The sequence below is a fragment of the Typopeltis vanoorti genome, chromosome 1 (assembly GCF_054136105.1).
Source record: "Typopeltis vanoorti isolate ZY-2024b chromosome 1, IOZ_Tvanoo_1.0, whole genome shotgun sequence".
Classification (NCBI taxonomy): Eukaryota; Metazoa; Arthropoda; class Arachnida; order Uropygi; family Thelyphonidae; genus Typopeltis; species Typopeltis vanoorti.
Window position 1 is genome coordinate 188,602,783 of NC_143549.1, and position 22,372 is coordinate 188,625,154.

Sequence of the window (22,372 nt, forward strand, 5' to 3'; positions counted from 1 at the left end):
AGTCAATCTATATCAGTGCTCTGGTATACTCAGTACAATAGATTTAAGTTAGATATGATGCTTGTAGCACTTGTTATGAATGATTAGCTGATTGTTGTAAGTTTGGCCATCAAAAAGAATCATCTTTTTGATGTCATGTTGGTGTAACATGACATCAAAAAGATGTCATGTTACACCAACACGACATCTTTTTGAAATGAGATAAATATTTGGTTTATGATCAGTAAGCCTTGTAACATGGAAATCAAACCAAAGCTTTTCCAACCAAAGAGTGTGTGTGTGTGTGTTTTAAGGTTATTTATACCTTCTTTGTTCTATTTAGTTATAAACACAATAAAAAATTAACAATGTTTATTGATCATAAACTAAATATTTCTGATGGAAAAAAAGATGATTCATCAGTGATAAACTCCAAATAAGGCCAAACTTACAACAATCAGCTAATCATTTGTAGCAAGTGCTACAAGCATCATATTTGAGCAGCATTAATTTTTAAGAGCATGTAAACTAAAAAGAAGTTAGTCAGTGTTACATGGAAATCCTGAAAACAGTAATTTTTTATTAAAAAAAAAAGTTCTGGTTAGTACGTCAAGCATATTTTGATACCAGTGTGTTACAAGTATTATGTTACACCAACATGACATCAAATTATGACCACAAGCTAGGGTTTTTCCCTGAGAATTTTATTATTATTATTATTTGTCACCTCCAGGGAGTCCAAAGACTAATCGAGGGAGGGCACTTACTCTACTACTCTACTTCACCAACCACTACCACTTCCACAGACAATCACAAACATCCATGCCCACAGCAGGATTTGAACCTGTGGACTTTTGGCTGGAGAGCGGCTGCGCTAACCACTCGGCCAGCTGAGTGGTTAGCGCAGCCGCTCTCCAGCCAAAAGTCCACAGGTTCAAATCCTGCTGTGGGCATGGATGTTTGTGATTGTCTGTGGAAGTGGTAGTATCCCACTTCCCTTCAATAACAGTATCCCAAGGAAAGAAGCCGAGAATTCCCAAGGAAAATTTGTAATTTAAAAATTTCTGATTACTGGGAATAGTAGAAATATTTTCTGCAAAATTTGAATTTTGTTGTAATTATCTCAAAAAAAAAAATCAAATTTTTAAAATAATTTTATCCAATTATTAATAAAATAATAATAAAAAAATATTTTCCGAGTTTACCATAATCCCAGTCCCTTCATGCATGTCTATTCATATGCAGTGTGAAAACGAGATTAGTAAAAAATAATAATTATTTTTTCATGGAAACTAATTTCACTTTATAGTAACCCTCAACAATGAGTAGCTAATTTAGTATGGATATTTAGGCAGTGATTATTGCTCATGTTGAAATTTAATGGAGAAAACACATCTAAAATTAATAATTGCCAACTAAATTTATTTAGCTATACTCTGCCAATATTTTGCCTTCATCACCAAGGTATCTTCAGTTAACACAGGCACACTAATAGGAAGGCAAACATTATGAAAGATATCCTACAATCCTAATTGGCACCCTCTGTGGGTGCAGTAAGCACCACAAAACCCAAACAATTCGGCTGCCACATCCATAAAGGGTGCCAGTTAGGAATTTAGAATATTCACTTTCATGCGCTGTTTGCCTGCCTACTAGTGTTCTTGCATTCACATGCTAACTAATATTTAATTAATTTAGTTAGTAATTATTATCGCTAGACTCATGTTTTCTCTATTAAACTTCAACACGAATGAATAAAATTTATGAGAAATATTGGCAGCGTTAAAAAGAAGAGAAAAAAAGGCTAAAATCAGTTAATTTTTCAGTGTGTTTCTAAAGCACTGTAATGCAAAGCATCATCAACAAGTGGACTTCGTCTTGACCATATTTACAGCATGAAAAGAGAGCAGTGAAGACAATAAGTAAATGCTGTCCTCTTAAAAAAAAAAATAATTCAAATAGGGCATGCTAGAATAGAAGAAGAATTATTTGCTAAGCTTGCAGCAGTTGAATTTTCATTAATACTATCGTAAAGAATGATTTTATTCAAGAAAGTCTCTAAAAGACCAAAAACGTTTGACCAATTATGGCATTAATGTATAATTATTATTATGAAAATATATAGCAAGACTAGGTTGAAAAAAAGAAATGAAATGAACTTTAAAAAAAAAACATGAATGATCATGATCCAGTAATAGAAACTGATGATACACTAATGTTCACATATTACAAGGAATGTTCATTAAATCTTGGTCTAATAACAATTCATGGTGCATTCATGATACGTTTTCTGCAGAGAAAGAAATATTCTTCAGTTAAAGAGAGATTGGAGTCTTTCAAGATTTGGTTTGAAAAAGATGGAATTGCAACTACCACTGGTAGTACTATAGTTATGGAACAATTTGGAAAATTATCACTGGCCTTGCAACAGCAATATGTCAAAAGATAGCAATAGTGTTGATAGTAGCAAAAGCCACAATGAAGTCTATGTTAAATCTGAATAATAACGATGAAGAAAACAAATTTAGATTTATAAATGGACTTTAATGATATATCTGTGATGGTATCTAGTATAAGAAAAATTGTCACATTGTTTAAATATTCTCCAAGAAATTCTGTTTTGCGAGAAAGAAATAATAAAGAGTGAAACAAGAGTCAGATTGCAAAGCAAGCTGGAATTTTTAAAAAATTTTAGTTTTATTTTATTATTTTGTTTACAGTATTAATACTTTCTTTAAATTTCTTATATGTAAATCTCAAACTTGGTGTTTTTCAACAAAACTTGCAATGTTACCCATCTGTACATGTTGTACCGTTTTTTTTTTTTTTTTTAAAATCATGAAACTTTGAGTCTTATTTTTGAATACCTAATACTATTTACTTTTTCACCCCTATATACTATCATGTACTATTCATTATTATAGCATTTTAAATATTAAACACAAAAAATTCTTAGTTAAGAGAAATTGCAAATATTAAGTCAAAGTAAAATTTTGAGGAATTCTCAGGAATTCGGGAACTCTACCACCAGCCTAATATTGTGATGGACTTAGCATGGATACTCGTTGTTATCCACTGTGGCATTAATAGATGTCCAGTAAAGTCGACCGTGAAGTGGTCTCACACTATGCAACAGCAACTGTCTTCTGCTTAAAGACAGTTACAAATATCATGCTGTAGTGAGATTCAAATCTGTAGCCTGTTGTCTGGAGATTGAATGTACTATCCATGGTCATTCAGATCATCAGTCTAATAGCATTACCTGATTAGTCCATATGAGGGTGTTTCACTCTTTGCTCATCACAGCCATCACTTTCTATGCTCTTTTTCTCTTTCATCATTGTGAGGGTTTTATTGCTTGCTACCACTTACATCTTAACCAGTTGTTTGGTTGTAAACAACTAAGCATATCTGAGATGGAGGCTGAACCTTATGATCATGTCTTTTTTGAACGTTTTGATATTGTTACCTATTTGCATTCTGGTTTGTGCAATACATGTTAAACTATGCCATGCTAACATATTACACTCTTCTTCTTCTTCAACCTTCTGGTTCTGTCCACTGCTGGACGAAGGTCTTCCCCATGATTTTCTAGATCACTCGGTTTTCTGCCTCTCCCATCCATCTCACTCCTGCATATGTTCCAGTTCATCTCTCCATCTTCTTCTCGGTCTTCCTCTTTGTCTTGCTCCATCCATTGGTCTCCACTCGTTTTTCTAGTCCATCTCCCTTCACTGCATCTGGCAATATGGCCAGCCCATCTCCACTTAGCCTATTTAATGTATTTTACAATATCCATGACACCTGTTTGAGATCTTATCCAGATATTTGTCTTCCTATCTCTTAATGTTATTTTTAGCATATTTCTTTCCATGTGATGTTGTGTTGTTCTCAGCTTTTTGTTTAGGGCTTCTGTTAAAGTCCATGTTTCTCCATATGTTAGGACAGGAAGTATGCACTGGTCAAAAGCTTTCCTTTTTAGACTCATAGGGATGTCACTTCTAAACAGTCTCTCATTTTCCCATAAGCCATCCATCCAAGGTGAATTCTTCGTTCAATCTCTTTTCTTTGGCACTCCTCAAAGGATAGCAATTGGCCCAAATATACATATGAAGTAAGTTGTTCTCTTTCATGGTTTTCAACTTTGATAGTTCTATGGTTCATTTATTTTTTCATTATTTATTCATCATTATTTTTGTTTTTTCTCTATTTATTTTTAATCCAATTTCTCTGGAGGCTTCATTTAGCTGATTTAGCCTTTCTTCCAGATCTTCAAGATTATCTGCTATCAGGACAATATCATCTTGTTATACCCTGATAAGTTAAGAATGTTAAAATTCCACTTATCATGGTTTAACGAGCAAAGAAGTAAAAACCCAGTAGAATAATTAAGTAAACATGCTTGCTTCTAAGTAGGTAACGTTGTAAACTTGAGAAAATATTGAATACGTTGATTTAAGAAGAAAGAAATAATTAATTAGCTCAATAGAAAAATTTAATGTAAAATAAAAATAGAGGGGAATTAGATAAATATGTAAAAAGGAAAGTTGCCAGAGACAAAGTGTAAATTAAGAGAGTTATGATTTTGTGTTGATGTTAAATTCGATGTAAGGATAATTTGTAGAAGAAACACTAGAACATATTCTGTGTGAAAGATAGTCCAAGGCTCAAGGACACGCTGGCAGTCGTGTGCTTGGCGCGTGGAGTGAAAAAGCAAGGAGAGAACGGACATCGTGAGGTCATGTGACATAGAAAATCAAGGTGCCGGGTGAACAGTGGAGTTTGTGGTATTTACCGATAGGGTGAACGCATAAAAGGGTTAGGAACCCCCCCCCCCCCCCCCCCCCAAGGATCTCTTGGTCTTTCGTCGTGTAGAAGTTTTCACGTTTCCTCGAGTAGTGAAGGTTTAACCTGGTGCTGGTTCGGGGATGGCCGAACGAAACCTAAAGACCAGGACGATGTTACAGTGGGTAACCCCTGTCCTAGATTCCCGGAAAGTAGCGGCAGACCATGGCGTTGAAAGGTCAGCAGAAGCACGTCCCGAAGTCTAAGCTGATAATCCCTATAAAGTCTTGAGCCAAGCTAGATTGAGGGAACCAAGGAGATGTCTTAACGAAGCAGAAGTTAGACTAAAGCAGATTCAGATGGATAGAGGTACCATCAAGTAGAGATAAGTAAAATTTGTTATTTATATGAATGCAATCTGAATGTGTACTGATATGTGAAGATTTATTAGTGAAGGACTCAGATACAATTTAAGATCAGGACTATAGCGCGTGTGTTATAGGAGGTCATGAGTGAATGGTTACTAACTGAATTTGAATCTATGTATGTTGGAGAATGGTTAATGTTACCAGTTGTCAGTATAGAAATTAAATGGAATTTAGTAGTAATCTAGATGATACAGATTCATTTACCTTTGTGTGAATTATTTGAGAAAATTGTGTTCAGAGATCATATCTGATGAAGTAAAGCTAATTAATTGATTTAATTAGAATGGGTCTTATTTAGAATGACGAATATTCTTGTATATTAAACTGCAAATTTGGAAACAAATAAACCTTGCTTGACTTAACTAAATATATGAGTGTGTGTGTAGAATTCGATGCACCGCTTGTGAAACTCATTACGGATCTGAGCAGGAGTTTAATTGAATAAGGTTGAGGACACGACTGCAACCCTAGGTCATATGAGTATATCTTCTAACTTACTTCTTGATTGAGTAATTATCTTTAATCTAATAATTCTAAGTGGTGCAGTCTAAAAATATAAATTTCTTGGGATTTTAAGAGAGGAAAGGTTTGAGGACTCTGTCACAAATAAAATTTGGCTCTACCCTGAGGCTATTTCTTTGTGTGATAGAGATACCACGTGACCCATGTAGAAGACACCTCACTTCTAGTGGCCTAATATAATGATTCAAGGAATAATATTGAGAGGGGACACAACAATCTGCAAATTTCAGATGATGCAGCCTTTCTGCATTTATGTTTATTCCTTTTGTTTCCCAATCAAGGCTTCTAACGACTTCCTCTAGTGCAGCTGTAAATAATTTGGGAGATATGGTGTCATCTTGCCGAATGTCTTTTTGTTTTGGGAACTTTTCACTGTCTTTGTATAATTTAATTACAGAAGTTGCATTATTGTAAATATGTTTTAGTGTTTCAGTATATGATTTCTCAGTTACCTGGGTTTCAAGTGCTTTTAGTGTTGCAGATGTTTTAACTGAATCAAATGCTTTTTCATAGTCTATATAGGCCAGACATAAGGGTTTATTGTATTCAATTGATTTTTCAATGAGCTGTCTTAATGTGTGAATATGGTCCAAAGTATTGTAATTCTTCCTAAATCCAGCTTGTTCACAGGATTGCACTCCCTCTAGTTTAGATTTTATTATATTATTTATAATTTTTGTGAAAACTTTATATATGGTGGGAAGTAGGCTTATAGGTTTGTAGTTTTTAATTTCTTCCTTATTGCCCTTTTTAAAAATTAATATTAGAAGTGAATTGTTCCAATTTTTCGGAATTTTTCTCTGTTTTAGGCATTTATTGAAGAGTTTAGTCAACTGTTTGATGACAGGGCTTCCCAGTTTTAAGAAGTCTATCATAATTCCATCTTCTCCTGGGGCTTTTCCATTCTTCATTTCCTGCAGTGCCATTTCCACTTCACCTTGTGAAGTGGAAATGGGCATCATGTTCTTCCTCACTCGAGTTATCCATAGATGATTCTTGGATGTCCCGGTCTTTGTCTTCATAGAGTTCAGTATAAAATTCCTGAATTCTTTTGATTATTGCATCTCTATTTTTTATCAGTTCACCATTTTTTCCTCTTACAGCAGCTATTTCCTTTGTTCCAACTGATGATGTTCGTCTTAGGACCTTCATATTACTATTGTTTTCTATTGTTTCTTTAATTTTCCTAGTATTATATGATCTAAGTTTCATGTTTCATCCTTTTATATATAGTTTTACAAATTTCCGTATATTCTATTTTATTGGTGTCAATAAAATCTCTTTTCATCTCTTCTTTTCTTCATCAGATCTAAGGTTTCCTGTCTTAGTTTTTCCTCTCCTTGGTGCCTTTTTACACCTTCTATTTCTAGTGCACAATTCAAGATAGATTTTGTTAATATTTCATTAGCATCATCGATGCTAGTATCTGTGTTTAACTTTTTTAGTTCATTTTTGAGTGATTCTCTATAACAGCTTTTGTTGTGGTAGAGGTTTTGTAGATTCACTAAATTGGACTTTTTTCTTATGAGCTTATTCCGTTCCCATTTTTTGTTGATCTATACTTTTGCCCTTACTAGTCTGTGGTCACTTCCTGCGTTAAATCTATTAAGCACTTCGGTATTATTTATTATATATCTTCTGTTGGAGAGGATGAAGTCTATTTCATTGTAAGTTTGTCCATTTGGGCTTCTCCAAGTGCATTTTCAGTTGATTTTCTTCTTGAAAAAGCTGTTCATAATAAAGAGGTTATTTTCTTCTGCAAATTTAATAAGTCTTTCTCCTCTTTCATTCCTCTGTCCAAATCCAAATTTACCGATGGAGTTCAGATGGTCATCTCTGCTTCCAATTTTGGCATTAAAATCACCCATTATAATTATGTAGAATTCTTTAGAATTATTGAATGTGGATTCTAATGTTTCATAGAAATCTTCTATCTCTTCATCTGGATGGTCCATAGTTGAGGCATATACTTGTATAATTTTTAGTTGGTATCTTTTATTTATGAAGAGACTTAGTTCAGCTATTCTTGATGTTATTTTATTTACAAACAGGACATTGTCCTTGATTGTTTATTTAAACAACCAAGGAATCCTACACCACCCGTTGAGTTTCTGTCACATTTACAGTGGTAGAGTAGATGTCCATCTTTTAATCGCATGAGAGTTCCGTCTTATCTCTGAAAGGCCCATAATGTCCCATTTTATATGTTCCAATTCCTTCATCAGTTCTTCCAATCTATCATCATCCCATAGAGATCTGCAGTTATATGTTCCTACTAATATCCTTCTATTGTGCATTATAGCTAGTGGAAACTAGCGTATTTTTCGACCTAGACCCTCTGCCTAAATCCAGGATGCATCCCTTTTTATGCTGGGCGACGGACGAGCCAGTATGTAATTTTCCTATTTTATTCATTCATTCATGGGGAGATATTTGGCCTTATAGCACCATGCTGGCCAAACGGGTTGGTGCCTCACAATAGTGCATAAGATGAAATGACACACAGCAAAATAGGAAAGATTCACCCCTAGCCCTCGAATACTCTAATAGCTTGGGGGTAAGAAGCAAGCAAGGAAGGAAGAGGAGGGACCAGTCTACAGATAACATAACAGATGTATATTACATGAAGTAAGGGATGGTCCAGCATCAGGTACCTCAGGTTTGCCATGCCCATGTAAAATTCGATGCAACATCATAATTCTTACAATGTTTAATTGCATCGATTTTACAGGATGTAAATAATAATATCAGCCCATATAAAATTAGCCTAGAAAAATTTACATGATACTGTGGATAGAAAATATATGAGTGTGTATTTCAAAAGAAAATCCCTTAGAGAGCAGAAGAATGTTAGAATTACCTATAAGTAATACAAAATGCCCATCTGTAAAAACCCCAAGGAATTAAACATGCTAAAATAAAGTAAACAAGTATCTAAAAATAGAAGTTTAGGGGTTCTAATTACCTTAGAGTTCGGAAGTATATTTGATGTATCACTTGGTATAGGGTAGAATGGAAACCCATTGTAACAAAAGCAGTCCAACACTGCCATCAAGGGCAGTATACATCAGAAGCTGTTATGCTATGCTGAAAAAGGGATTAAACTATACTTCAGGGAGATAGAAGTCAGAACTTTCTAGAAGGAAAGGAGTTAGCACGTGATAGGTATGGGGATCTCAGACCTTAGTTCAAAGTTTACGTGGAAATATTTGGGGTCTAAGAAACTTTGCGCAAGGTCCAGAGAGAGGTGAAATAAAAAGGTGAGAAATGGACTAAGGTGGATTGACTTGGAGAGATCTGATGCCAGGAGAAAAGAGGGGAGGCGAAACCTTGTAGAGTGACCAGCGGCCTAGGACCAAGATGACCCTACGTCCGAGTGCCTACTATGGCGAAAGATCGCGCTCCAGCCCTGTGAGTAATTCCAGAGGAGAACACGGTGTCCATGATGCGTCTGAAGCGATAGAGCAAGTCGTAACAATAGAGGGGGATCCAGAATATGCCCAAAGAGAAGATACGATTAAAGTGCAATTGTGCCTATGAAAGAATTAATGTGAGTTGAATTTTTTTGTCGAAAACTTTCTCTTAATTTATGATGTGAAGGACTGTTTTGGATAGACTGAATTCATAGGATTGAAAGATGTAATAGATTGAAAACTAATTCGTATGAAGTAAATCTGCTTTTAGAATAATTGAAGAGATATTAATGAAAGTTTAAGCTTGTGTTGTATTGCATTGAAATGGTTTAAAAGAGCTGATAAGAAAATTATAGAATTTAGAAATGTAATGGTGTGAAAGGTTGAATGCTAAGTGAGTGTTACATTCTTTTTGTGAAAGTTAGAGAGATTTTTACTTGTCAAAGCATGATAATTCCTAGATTGTAAATGGGCTGATAGTTATTTGATGTACAGAATTAATTGTTTCATGATTTATGTATTTGATGCTTATAACACGCCTGAGAGTTGTTCTATGTGATGTTTAAATTTTGGTGCTTAGCTTTGAGAGAAAATGATAGTTATTTGATATACAGAATTAATTGTTTGATGATTTACATATTTTGATGCTTATAACATGCCTGAGAGTTGTTCTATGTGATGTTTAAATTTTGATGCTTAGCTTTGAGAGAAAATGATAGTAACATCATTTAAGTGTATACATTGTATTACTGTCTTAGTGTAAATAAATATGTTTGTTTTATTTATAAGAAGTGCCGTCTGATCTTTTTAGCAACTGCACTGTTCCCAAATAAATCCGATCCTGTAAGCAGGAAAGAAATTAAACCTTGGTACGAACTTTATGTTAGGAGTTAGTCACGACTGTAATTAATTGTATAGAGGTGCTTTACTGGAAGTATAAATATTTTCTTATGCCAATTAGAGATTTTTAGTGGCGCAGTCTGGAATAATCAAATAAATTTCTAGAAATCTCAAGTATAAGTTTAATATACTGAAAGTAGGGAAAAGAAATTAAGATTAACTGATGATATAAAAGGGTAATGGATAAGGATAAAGTATAATAAAGTTAACGAATGAAAATACAGAAGACAAGTCAGAAGAAATCGATAGACAGATTTAAGATAGAAATATTACAATGCCACAGTAACAGAAACAATAGTAAAGATACAAAATAAAAGATAGAAACCTCAATATTTTACACCCGTACTCACTAAAGTGAGCCCTTAAGGCATATTACACTACATATACCTTAATGCTGTAGTAGGATGGGAATGTTCTGTTTTCTGGATAAGGATGATTAGAATTCATTATGTATATTATGTAAATAAACTTGCAGACAAAACAAAGTTAAACACTGCTTTGATCAGAGCTCCCCCCCAATTCTAGCAAAACCATAGAGATTAAATAATTTGTTATAATGGAAGCTTGCTGCATTTTGTGTTTATTTAAAAATAATGTTGGTGATATGAGAGTGTTTGATCAAAACTTTTCAGTGCTTTGTTATTAATGAGTAAATTTGCTGTGGTTAAAAGTTGGTTGTATAATGCAGATGTTAAGTGCAATTTTATGTAAATATTATAGCTCCCAGGAAATAATAGTTTAAAACTAATATAAAGAGAAATATTTTTGATATGCAGTATAATAAACAGCAAACACTTTTATCTGTAAAATTCAATTTTTATATTCTTATTTCCGCAGGTCTGATCTGTAATGTATAATTTAAATTTGTATAATTTATAAATTTATAAAATCTGTAATGTATAATTAAAAGTGCAATTTTATGTAAATATTATAGCTCCCAGGAAATAATTGTTTAAAACTAACATAAAGAGAAATATTTTTGATATGCAGTATAATAAACAGCAAACACTTTTATCTGTAAAATTCAATTTTTTATATTCTTATTTCCGCAGGTCTGATTTGTAATGTATAATTTAAATTTACTTTTTAGATATACTAAGGAATATGATCAGAATTCTCTAGGTGGGTCTGAATACTCTGGATATACTCAGTATGCAGCTTATGGAGAAAGTGGTGGAGATTCTGCATCATTGGAAATATCTGGTATGTTGAAGTACTATATGGGACAATATATGGATATTAATATTGATTAATTTATTAGTAAAAACAGATTACATCTATGGAGCAATTCACAAATATTTTCATTTTTAAATTAAATTAGTACAGGGTGTTCGGGATAAATTTGACAGTTTCGTAAGGAAAAAGAAAATCTTCTTTGTATCTATTAAATTTAATGAATTGACAAAAAAACATTACAGGCAGAGTTAATTACAATACTATCAACAAGATTTACTCAAAATAACCACCATTAGCATCGATCACAGCTTCAATTCTGCTTCGGAACCTCGAACAAGCTGATGCTACAGTCTCCCTGGGAAGGGCCGCAAAAACTGTTTTAATTTTATCCATTAACTGGGCTTTTGTATTACTGGAAGTGCGATTGGTGTCTTTTTCAACTGCGCCCCATACAAAATAATCCATGGGGTTAAGGTCTGGGGAGTTTGGAGGCCAAACATTTGGACTGGTGAAGTCGTAGAAATTTTCAGACAACCATTTTTGACTTTTCCCAGAGGTGTGGCAAGGGGCCGAATCCTGCTGCCATACATACGGCCTACCATTGGCTACCCTTGTTATCCAGGGCTTGACTACAGTTAGCAACTCCACGAACAAAGCCCGAATTCCAATGCCAGGGTTCTTCAACACCTGTTCCTGCAGATTTGCGAGGAATTCTGCTGTACGAACGCAATCAGATCGTCTGCTAGGGATCTTTCTTCTTGCTACATCCTCGTAGTCACCATTGCAAGTCTCTAGTTCATGCCTGATTGTTTTTACTGTATTCAGGGAGCATTGGGCAGCAGTCGTAATATCCTTATTTTGATGGCGGGCACGAATCATCATGATACAAGTTATTCTCTTCCATGATTCAGGTGGGTTCCAGCTATCCATCCTTTCTGACATCTTGTATATGAATGAAGAAGGGTCCAAACTTTTAAATGAAGAGAAGTGTGTGTTAATACATGTAACTTACGGAAAAATATAATTAATTATAAATATGTCAAATTTATCCCGAACACCCTGTATATGGTTAATTTCTAAATATTGTAGATTGATTAGAATTTGTTTGCAGTATAAGGAAATTGCAATCACTGACAGACTTGGCTTCAAGTTTATGCATAAGATTTATGTAGTATGTATTCTATTGCATCAGTCTGTAGCAGTCATTTGTTTTTTTTATTTCTTTGTTTTTGGATGCCTAAGCACTCTGCAAACTGGACAAGAATCCTTTGTATGTATTTTATGAAATTAGAAGTTGCCCATTATCAAAACATTCTTTCAGTTGTGCTGAAGTAATGATTATACACATAAAGAAAGAGTATGATAGACCAAAGTTAACCTAAATTTCTGACATGGATGTTTCTTAATCTTTCTCCATTTTCTCCATTTTTTTTTTTTTTCTGTAATCGCTGTTTGTATAATCACTGACATAGAATTACTGTGTTCCTTTCTGTTGTGATTTATTTATTTTGTTTAACTTCTCACTACACAGCCAGCTTTCTTGCCTTCTATGAATAAAAGAAGTCACTTTACATTATAATTTTGGCCATGGAGAAAACAGAAATCATGTTACCGTCATGTGTAATTTAGTTTCTAGAAACTTTCAATCTTGAACATTTATTGCTGCTTCATGTGAGAGCACCTGTTCATAGTGAAGGGGATCTCCCAGTGATATTAGCCCTTTTCATTCTTCCTCTTTTGTATAATTTTCTTCTTGTATTCTCAACTTTTCCTGAGTCTTTTTTTTACTATCTTCTGTGTGGTGAAACTTGTGTATGTACACAAGTTTCACCACACAGATTCACACAGGATTCACCTTTTGAAAGGTGAATCCTGTGGTCCTACATTGCTTTGGCAATCCTGGATGGCCTGGCCAAGGCTATCCAGGATTGTTACAGGATCTAACTAGGTACAGATGCTGTAGATACATCATGATAATAGTGATAAGAAACAAAAGACATTTGACATGCATAAAAAATATACCATTGTTTTTCATGATCCAGGCAACAGGTGAGAAGAAAAACCATTCGGGAAAATGTCATTCTTTATTCCAATGGATTTGGAAGGATTGGCATGATTTTTCATTCATAACAGTTTAAAAAAAAGTGCTGCTGACAGACTTTCCTCTTGAAAGTCTGTCAGCAGCACTCAGAAAAACTACCACAAACAGCATCATTGGGGGGGGGGGGGGGAGAGATACCAATTGCAGTAACACCTCATAAAACACTCAGCTATCTAGAGGTGTGATATATTAGAATGAGATATCTTTGCTGCCAGTTGAGAAGATATGTTCAGAGCTTAAAGATCAAGGAATGACAGATATGAGATGCATCCTTTTGATACACCCAAGGCTTCTGCATCAGTAAAAGCAGGATGTCTCAACTGTCCTGTTAAACTCTATATCCCTAATTCACTAAGATGCTTTAGTAGTGCAGCTTAGTGAATTAGAATCATGGCTCTACAACTGTGTGGTAGTAAAGAGTATAGTTCTTGTAATTCACCCCCCCCCCAATCAAAGAAACCTAAATGTGTCAATTGCGAGGCAGACCATTTACATCAATTGCCTTAGTATCCCATAATGCAAAGCACATTTCCTTATGGTCATGTATAATGCTATGCATTATGGCGCAATTTCTTCCATATGCCTTTATGGAAGAAAAACTAATACATCTTACATTTTGGACCCTTGCCATTTTTTCACGATGTATATATATATATATATTGAATGTCAAAGAGAACATGCATGGCAGTGGTCATTTCCTTGTGCTTTGCACCTATATTCTAGCAGGTTCCAAATTCTCAAATTCTCCTACATGCACTTCCAAGTGTAAAATTTACCAGACTGAGTGGAATAATTGAAACATCAAGTAGAGTGATATGTGTTCATATCACAATGAGGAACTGGACGATGATGCTCCACAGAAGGTTCTACTAAAGTAGAAGTGGAGGAAAACAACTGACACAATGAAAAAGGAAAAGTTGATCCTTGTTGGGGATCTAAATAGTAGAGTAGGAAATGATTGTTAGATATACAAAAATATTGTGGGAAAATTTGGAGAAAAGAGCAAATTTAATAATAATGGCAAATATCTGTTGAATTTCTGCTCAGTCCATAGACTGGTTATTACTAACACCTTGATCCAACATATAAAGATGTGCACAAATTCACATGAAGAGAAGAGACAAGGAATAAGAAAAGTCTCATTGACTATGTTATTGTTGATAGGGATGTTTTCTCACTGGTGCGAGATACTAGAGTGTACAGTGGATTTGGAATTGAAAGTGATCACCATTTAGTCTTCAGCAGGACAAAATTGAATTTCATATCAAAAAGAACTTGTGAAAAAGTTTTAAAGAGAAGAATAAAAGTTGAGCAGCACTCATATGTGAACTGTAGACTAAAATACACAAGCATTATTGAAGAAAAATTGAAAGGGTTTCAGAATAAGAACCAAACATTGGCGGTTCAGTGGAAAATCCTGAACAAAACGTTGATTGATTCAGCAGAGAGGCATGTGATGAGGTTGTCTGCAAGGATAGAAAAATCAGAACTCCATGATGGACACAGGAAGTTAAAAAGGCAGTGAAGGAAAAGAAGAAAGCATATCAAAAGTTCCTGGCAAATAAGTCAGCTTGTGCTCTTAGAGAATACAGAGACAAATGTAAGAAATCTAAACACTGTGTAAAACTAGCTAAACAAAAGTCATTGAAATACTTTGGTAAGAACAGAAAATAAATATCAAGAAGGTGGCAAGATATTTTGGAGGTTGTTTAGAAACCTCAGAAATGGAGGAAAGAGTGATGTAAAAGGAATTTGAGATGATAAAGGTGACATGAAAACAGGAGAAAAAGATATCCTTGATGTATGGAGTAATTGCTTCGAAAAATTGCTAAACGAAACAATCAGTGAAAGCTCAGTAATAAAAAACACTCAACAGGTAAGCAGTGAGGAATACTTATCCATACTTGAAGTAGAAAAATTCATGAAAAGCCTGAAATGTGGCAAGGCAGTGAGAGTAGATGATATTTGACCAGACATGCTCAAGTAGGGAGCTATAAAAGTCTTACAGCGGCTGCACTGTATAATTCAGAATCCCTGGACAGAGGGACTAATTCCAGGTGATTGAAGTAGAGCTCTCATAGTACCCATATTTAAAAATGGAATATTTCTCTACCTAGTGTTCCTGGTAAGATTTATGCAAATATACTTGAGAAACAGTTGAGAAGGGTTGTGAAGGAGAAACGTGGTGAAAAACAAGCTGGATTCAGGACAAATAGAGGCTGTCGGGATCAGATTTTCACTTTATTACAAATAGTTGAGACATCAGGAATATAACAGAGATCTGTATTTAAGTTTTTTAGATCTGGAAAAGGCATATGACGAGGTGCCAAGAGAGAAGCTATTCTGAACACTACAGTTATATGATGTTAATGGGGCATTATGTCAAGCAATACTTAGTCTTTATTTGAGTTGTAAGTCAGCAGTTGGAATTGAAGGAAGTACAGAAAGATGGTTTTATGTTAAATCTGGTGTCAGACAAGGATGTAAATAATCTCCTCTGTTATTATCTATCTATATATCTATCTATATCTATATGGATCACATTATGAAGGAAAGTGGTATTAAACATATCAAAATTGGAGATGTTAATCTCAGCTCTTTACTTTATGCATATGATGTTATACTTCTCAATAAATCTGCTAAAAGTCTGCAAGATTCCCTGACTAAATCGAATAACTGTTGTAATAGATTTGGTATGAAGGTTAGCAATAACAAGTCAAAGACAATGAAAATAGGCAGAAGCATTGTCGAATTCATTGTGAATGGACAACCTATATAACAAGTAAAACATTTCAGCTACTTAGGCATGATTTTTAGCAAAGATGGTAAATTAAATATGGAAATAGACAACAGAATCAACAAAACTGGTATGGTAGGAAGTCAACTGAATAAATTTATCTGAAATAAGAGAGAAATTAGTCAAAACACAAAATTAGCTAAAACAAGTCAGTATTGAAGCCAGTTTTAACTTATGGATTTGAGAGCTGGGAAATAAAAATACTTGACCAAAGACTAGAGACCATAGATATCAGAGTCCTGAGAAAGATTAGTGGCATGAACAGATGGCATCAATGGCAATATCGTATTAAAAACTAGGATATTAAGAAATAATTTAACATTGTTAGTATCCAGAACAGAATGGGAAAGGAAATATTAGCATAACAAGTGTTCTCTGCCAGGTTATCAGGAAGAAAAATCCAGAGGAAGATTAAGATATAGGTGGATTGATACAGTAAAGAGTGCCTTAGAAGATTGAAATATAAGATCTGATAATGTTGGAGTCTTGACAGGTAACAGATTGATTTGGAGGAAATTTGTAGATAGGAAGTTAGTAATGATGTAAGTTTTTCATGTAGTACAATCGTGTACACCTGGAAGGTGCTGGGAATTTTAGAATTTATAGGAAGCTTCTTCATATAAAGGTAATTGCATACTCATTCACACTCGCATCCATTGCAAAAGTTGTTATTAATGTTATAACAACTTTATTAGCCCCCACCCCCCACCCCGTCTAAGATATCCCTTCGAGATGACTGAAGGGAAGCAGCAGTGAATCCAGTGATGACTGGAATAATTTTCCATTCTTGAAAGAATGATATATGTAACAGATTGTATTGTCTAGGCAGCAACAGTTGCAATTCCAAAAACATCATCTTGATTTCGACAGTATCCAAATCCATGATAGATCCCTGAGTGTTAAGGAAGACCCCCCCCCCAAAAAAAAAGAAAAAAAAATAATTCCTGCTACATCACATCTCATAGTTTTTAAATGTACTCAGGTTTAAAGCATGTTATGTTAGATGCCAGAAACAGTTTTGGATGCAACTTAAATTACCTATGAATCATGCTACTACCATGAATGTGAGTTATTTTTCCATGAAAGTTATATGGAACAAAAATTGGAAAATTAAGGGTAGGTATAGAACACGCCATCTGTCTCTCCTAGAGCATAATGGATGTAGTTTCAAAACCTAAAGCAATTATGCAGACACTTTGAGGGAAAACTTTACTAGAATCTTAGTATCAGCTTCATATCCTTCAGAAGTTTTGATATTGAATGAACAACAAGAGAAACAGTGGTTTAGCTTTTCGATAAATGGGTTAGATTAATACAATTAGCTATTTTTAAGGAGAAACTGAAAATAGCACTTTTAATCTCTAATGCTAGTTCCATAGTGCTTGATGATATCCATCATGAGTTAATAAAATATCTTCTGTGAATCTCTTACTATACAACAGAATATAACCCAAGGGAGAACTGGCATAAATCAGTTGTCATTGACTTCCCATTCTATCTTTGTATGATATCAGAAAAATGGTTAATGTCAGAATTCTGTGGTATTTAGAAAGCAACAGCCTTAATGCATAACACAGCTTTCATAAGCATAGGTTGACATTGGACCATTTGGTCCATCTAGAAACATCTATAAGAGATGTATTCCTGAAACATAAACATCTGGTTTGTTTTCTTTGTTATACAAATACCTGCCATTGAATTAGAAACTTTGCAGAAATTGGTGGTTTCCCAAATAGGCATGAATACAACTGCCAGTACCAATCCTCTGCAATTGCCTATACATAGTTTGGTGAGAGATATGAGTTGGTGCAACCTTCATTAATTGCTTTGGTCAATTACTGCAAATAGGAAGTTCTGTTTGCCTGTACAAGCCTTCTCAGATGACAGTGATCTCATTCCTGACAGACTGTCTTAGGACCACAGTTATGCCTTTTAGAGAAGCAATGTGAGTTATTTTCCACTGATTAAACACCTAGGATAGCTCACCTTTTTAGAAACCAGTCAGCTTTGCTGTTTTTGAAATTGTGGTCCCGCAGTCTGACAAGCACCCTCATCAAGCCCTTTATCAAACTCTGAAATATTCTTTGTTTTTCCCATGGTGATCAACACTATTGATGATTACTGACCAGCAGCATTCTTAAATAGTTGCCTAGAACATGTGGTGACATGTGACCAAGTATTTTACATGTATGCTGTGTAAGTGATGTTTACGTATATCAGCATAAAGGTTTCTAATTCAGTGGCCTGTACGTGTAGAAAAAGTTTATAACAGTCTGGAGTTATGGTATATTAAAATACCTCTACATTCTAGGTATTAGAGGTATCTTCTCTTTTTGTTTTTATTAAAAACTTTCTCTCTAGATGAATCTTCTAAGTATGAGTGGGAAGCACATTATCAAAGCCATATTGCCAAGAATAGGATATCTCCCATGGCTTTGTCTTAAGTAAACTTGGTCACTGAACAACTTCCCACTATGGGCAGTGCTTTTTATGTTGAGGTCTTGACATTTTTTTGTCATTCTTGTAACATGAAGATTGTTGAAAGAATGGATTCAAGTTTTCAGTAGAAAAAAGCTCTGCTAAAACATACTGTTTAATCAAAAATGAGTCCTAAGAACTGAAATAAGGATGGGGCAAACTTATCTCAGTTCTTAGTAGTACTCATTTTTGACTGAAAGCTTGCATTTCTTGTACATATTTCTCAATTAAGAGAAAAGTGCAAGTGGGCATTGAATTTCCTCCTTTGCAGTGTACACTCTACAGAGTAGGTTGCCAATTGATGTTCTTACTTTGCCTTTATCATGCACCCATTCACTCAAATCTTGATTATGGAGGAGGTACCTGCAATAGTTGGATCCTATCCATCAAGGTATAGCTACTGATGCATTTCATACATCGTCCATTCATAGTCTGTGTGAAAGGAAACAAACCTGCTGTTCCACCTCAGCAAAACAATTGTCACTTAACTGTACCTTAAAAACCTTTGCCTAAGGAGCCCGGAGTAGTTATTATTTCCCCTACATTGGGAAGTTCAATATTACATACATTATCTACAATTATTGTATAAGAGTCTTCAAATTAACTCTTAATTTTAATGTTTGGATTACCATTCACATTGGAATCAAGGGAAATGATACTACAGCTGTTGAGTCAGCTTGTATTTTCTCCACATACTGTTTATCAGTCCCATATATAGGTAACACACAGCTAATATGAGCAGAGTTAATTAGTGGCAGAAAGCACAAACAAATTGCATGCAAATGAGCCTAAAATTAAGCAGTCTAGTTAACATAGACAAAAGGAGGTTGTTCTTGCTAGGGCTCTGCATAGGTCACAGTCATCCTGCACATTCATATCTGTTTAGGAATGCATTTTTTACTGACCTGGCTGAGCTGTCAGATTCAGACAAATTACATTAAGTTTTTAATTTATTATCTTTTTTTTGTGTTTTCGTTTATTCTGGTTCTTGTGTATAACATGTTTAGTTATTTAGCTAATTATTTTTACCTTGTGTTCTGCTATAACCTTTGTAATGGTGCAGTATGACTTGCTGTCCTTACGCATCCAAAACTACTACACCACAACAGATTAGCAACAGAAGTATGCATCTTTGTCCAAGGTCATATGAGGGTGGTCTGAAAAGTTCTTGGAATAAAAATGAAAAAACAAATTTATAATTTCAAAATTATTTTTATTTTTCAACATTATTTCCCTTTAGACTAATACATTTATTCCAGTGATGCTCCAGTGCCATTATCTCGTCCATGTAGTGGTTCTCAGTAAGATCTGCAAAATATCCCTCTACAGCTGCAATCACCTCTTGATTCGAAGAAAAATGTTGATGAGCGAGGAGGAAATAGAAGTCAGAGGGAGCCAAATCTGGGGAATAGGGTGGATGTTCCAACGATTCATAGTGCAGATCCCATAATTTTCCCATTACCAAAACACCTTTGTGGACAGGTGCATTGTCCTGATGAAAGATGATTTTTTTCTTCTGCAAACCGGGTCTTTTCTCACGAATTTTTTCGTCTAATCTGGTTATTGTTTTACCCTTTTCAAGATGATTAATAAACAAAATGCCTTTGGCATCCCAAAACACATGCCATGACCTTTCCTGTTGATGGAACCGACTTTGTCTTCTTTGGCGCTGAACAGCTGGCTTCTGTCCACTGTTTTGACTGCTTTTTTGGATTCTAGTGTGTAATGGTGAATCCAAGTCTCATCCATAGTAATAAATTGATGCTCAAAATCAGTTTTATTCTTGTTAAAATGCTTCAGGCACTGTTCAGAGGTTTTCATGCCAATGCGTTTTTGATCTGCTATGAGCAAGCACAGCACCCATCTTGCGCAAAGCTTTTTCATTTGCAATTCTTCATGCAAAATATATCCTACACGTTCTTTTCAAATGCCTATAGTTTCAGCAATTTCATGCACTTTGACTTGCTGGTCATCCAATACCATATCGTGCACTTGAGCAATGATTTCTGGTGGTGTTACACTTTTCTTTTTGGACGTCCTTCATGTGGATCATCTTTAAGGCCGGTACGGCCACGTTTAAACTCGGCAGCCCATTTCTTAATTGTCAAAAAATGAAGGAGAAGAGTGTCCATCAACTTTTATGAATTTCGAATGAATTTGTTTTGCCGTTAAACCTTCTTTTACAAAGAATTTTATAACCGCACGATACTCAATTTTATCCATTTCAAGGGATACAGACAACATTTTTGCTTCAGACAGCTGTATAAAACAAACTATTTGATAGAATGACTTGCAATTTCACATGGATGCTTATGGCAGATGTACCAACTTAGGAAAAAAAAACTTGCGAATAGTGTTGCCATCTATGGTCGAGGCCGACAACCTTTCAGACCACCCTCGTACAGTAGACCATTTGTCTTGACCATGAATTAGAGCTAATGAACTCCTTAAAGTAAACTGTATTATTGGAACATCCTATTTCACAGATTGCAATCATTTTATCTCAAAATTTTTTTGCCAGAAAGAATTACCATATGTTTCTGTGATATAAAAATTTAGAAATTTATGTAAACTAAAATGTTGAAGTGCCATCAATTTAAAAAGCTATGTTAAAAATAATTCCATCTTCCCTTTCATTTTAGATCCAGTGGCTTGTCTTGGCCAAGTAACTTGGCTTAGAAACCTGATGGATTTAACTGCTCAATCATAGACAATATATTCATTTACTATGGCTGTGAATTGCATGCGTTTTTCTGACTTGTTTGCCTTGTTTTGTGGGAAGGAAAACTGCCATCTCTGTATGAGACTGAATAACTTACTCTCATCTGAACAGCCCTAATAAAGGTTCTTTGCATCCTAGATGGAGTTCAAACCCACCTGCTTTATTTCCTGAAAACTATGATATATTTTTAGTTCTCAAAAAAGAAAATTGGAAATATCATATTGTTTAAGAAATATATTTTTTAGAATGCTATACAGTAACTATTTACTGTGTGTGTGTGTGTGTGTGTGTGTGTGTGTGTTAAAATGATCTTTTGTCCATTTTTTTTTATGAGGGAGGTATATTGTATTTTATATTCTAAGGTTAACTTTTTTTTTCTTTTCCTCAAAGTGATCAAAATCTTAATTTTACAAAGGTTACTCTTTCCATGAAGTAATAGACCGTTCTCCCTTTTTTTTTTAAATACTTAAAAAGAAGTCTCAAACTTGTCTCAAACAAAGCTGTCAAAAGATATATGTATTCAGTACAGATTGCTGTGCAGTATTTTATGGCATGATGTTTCTATTTACTATAGGCTATTTAACAAAAAAAATATATACAAAATAATGCCATTGACTCCTGTAGTAACATTCCAGCTTATACACTTCCCCTACATGAAATACTTGGGCATTTCAGCATCTGTAACTAATAACGTTTTCTTTTTATTCAGTTTCCTTCATGCAAGCATGTACTTCTTACGTGAAGAAGGCAAAAAAACGAAATGCATAATGGGCGGTTGTGAGTGTCATTAGATGTTGTGAGATTACCTTGCTTATCTGGAGGTTTGAAATGAATTGAAAAGTTTTCCTGTTTAGTTACTTAGAACAAGATTTTCAAGTTATGTAGTCCTGAGCCCATTCACAGTATAATTTTACAACCTTTCATAGGAAAAATTCATATTAAAAAAAAAAAAAAGAAAAAAGTCATCTTTCTATTATTGAGAATTTACTAATGTTTCACTTGTTAATTGTTTTAGTGTACGTTTTCCTGGTGATATACTGAGCATCATTGTAACTGCATGGTTTAGATTAA

At 34.5% G+C, this 22,372-nt stretch overlaps 1 protein-coding gene across 1 annotated transcript in view; it reads left to right on the forward strand.

Moving 5' to 3' along the window:
- Positions 1-22,372, forward strand: part of Sec16 (endoplasmic reticulum export factor secretory 16) — a 627,195-nt gene that overhangs the window by 224,599 nt on the left and 380,224 nt on the right. Inside the window, exon 13 of the mRNA XM_090400384.1 lies at positions 11,118-11,230. Within this exon, the coding sequence (XP_090256510.1) occupies positions 11,118-11,230 (113 nt within the window). The remainder of the gene's footprint in view (positions 1-11,117; positions 11,231-22,372) is intronic.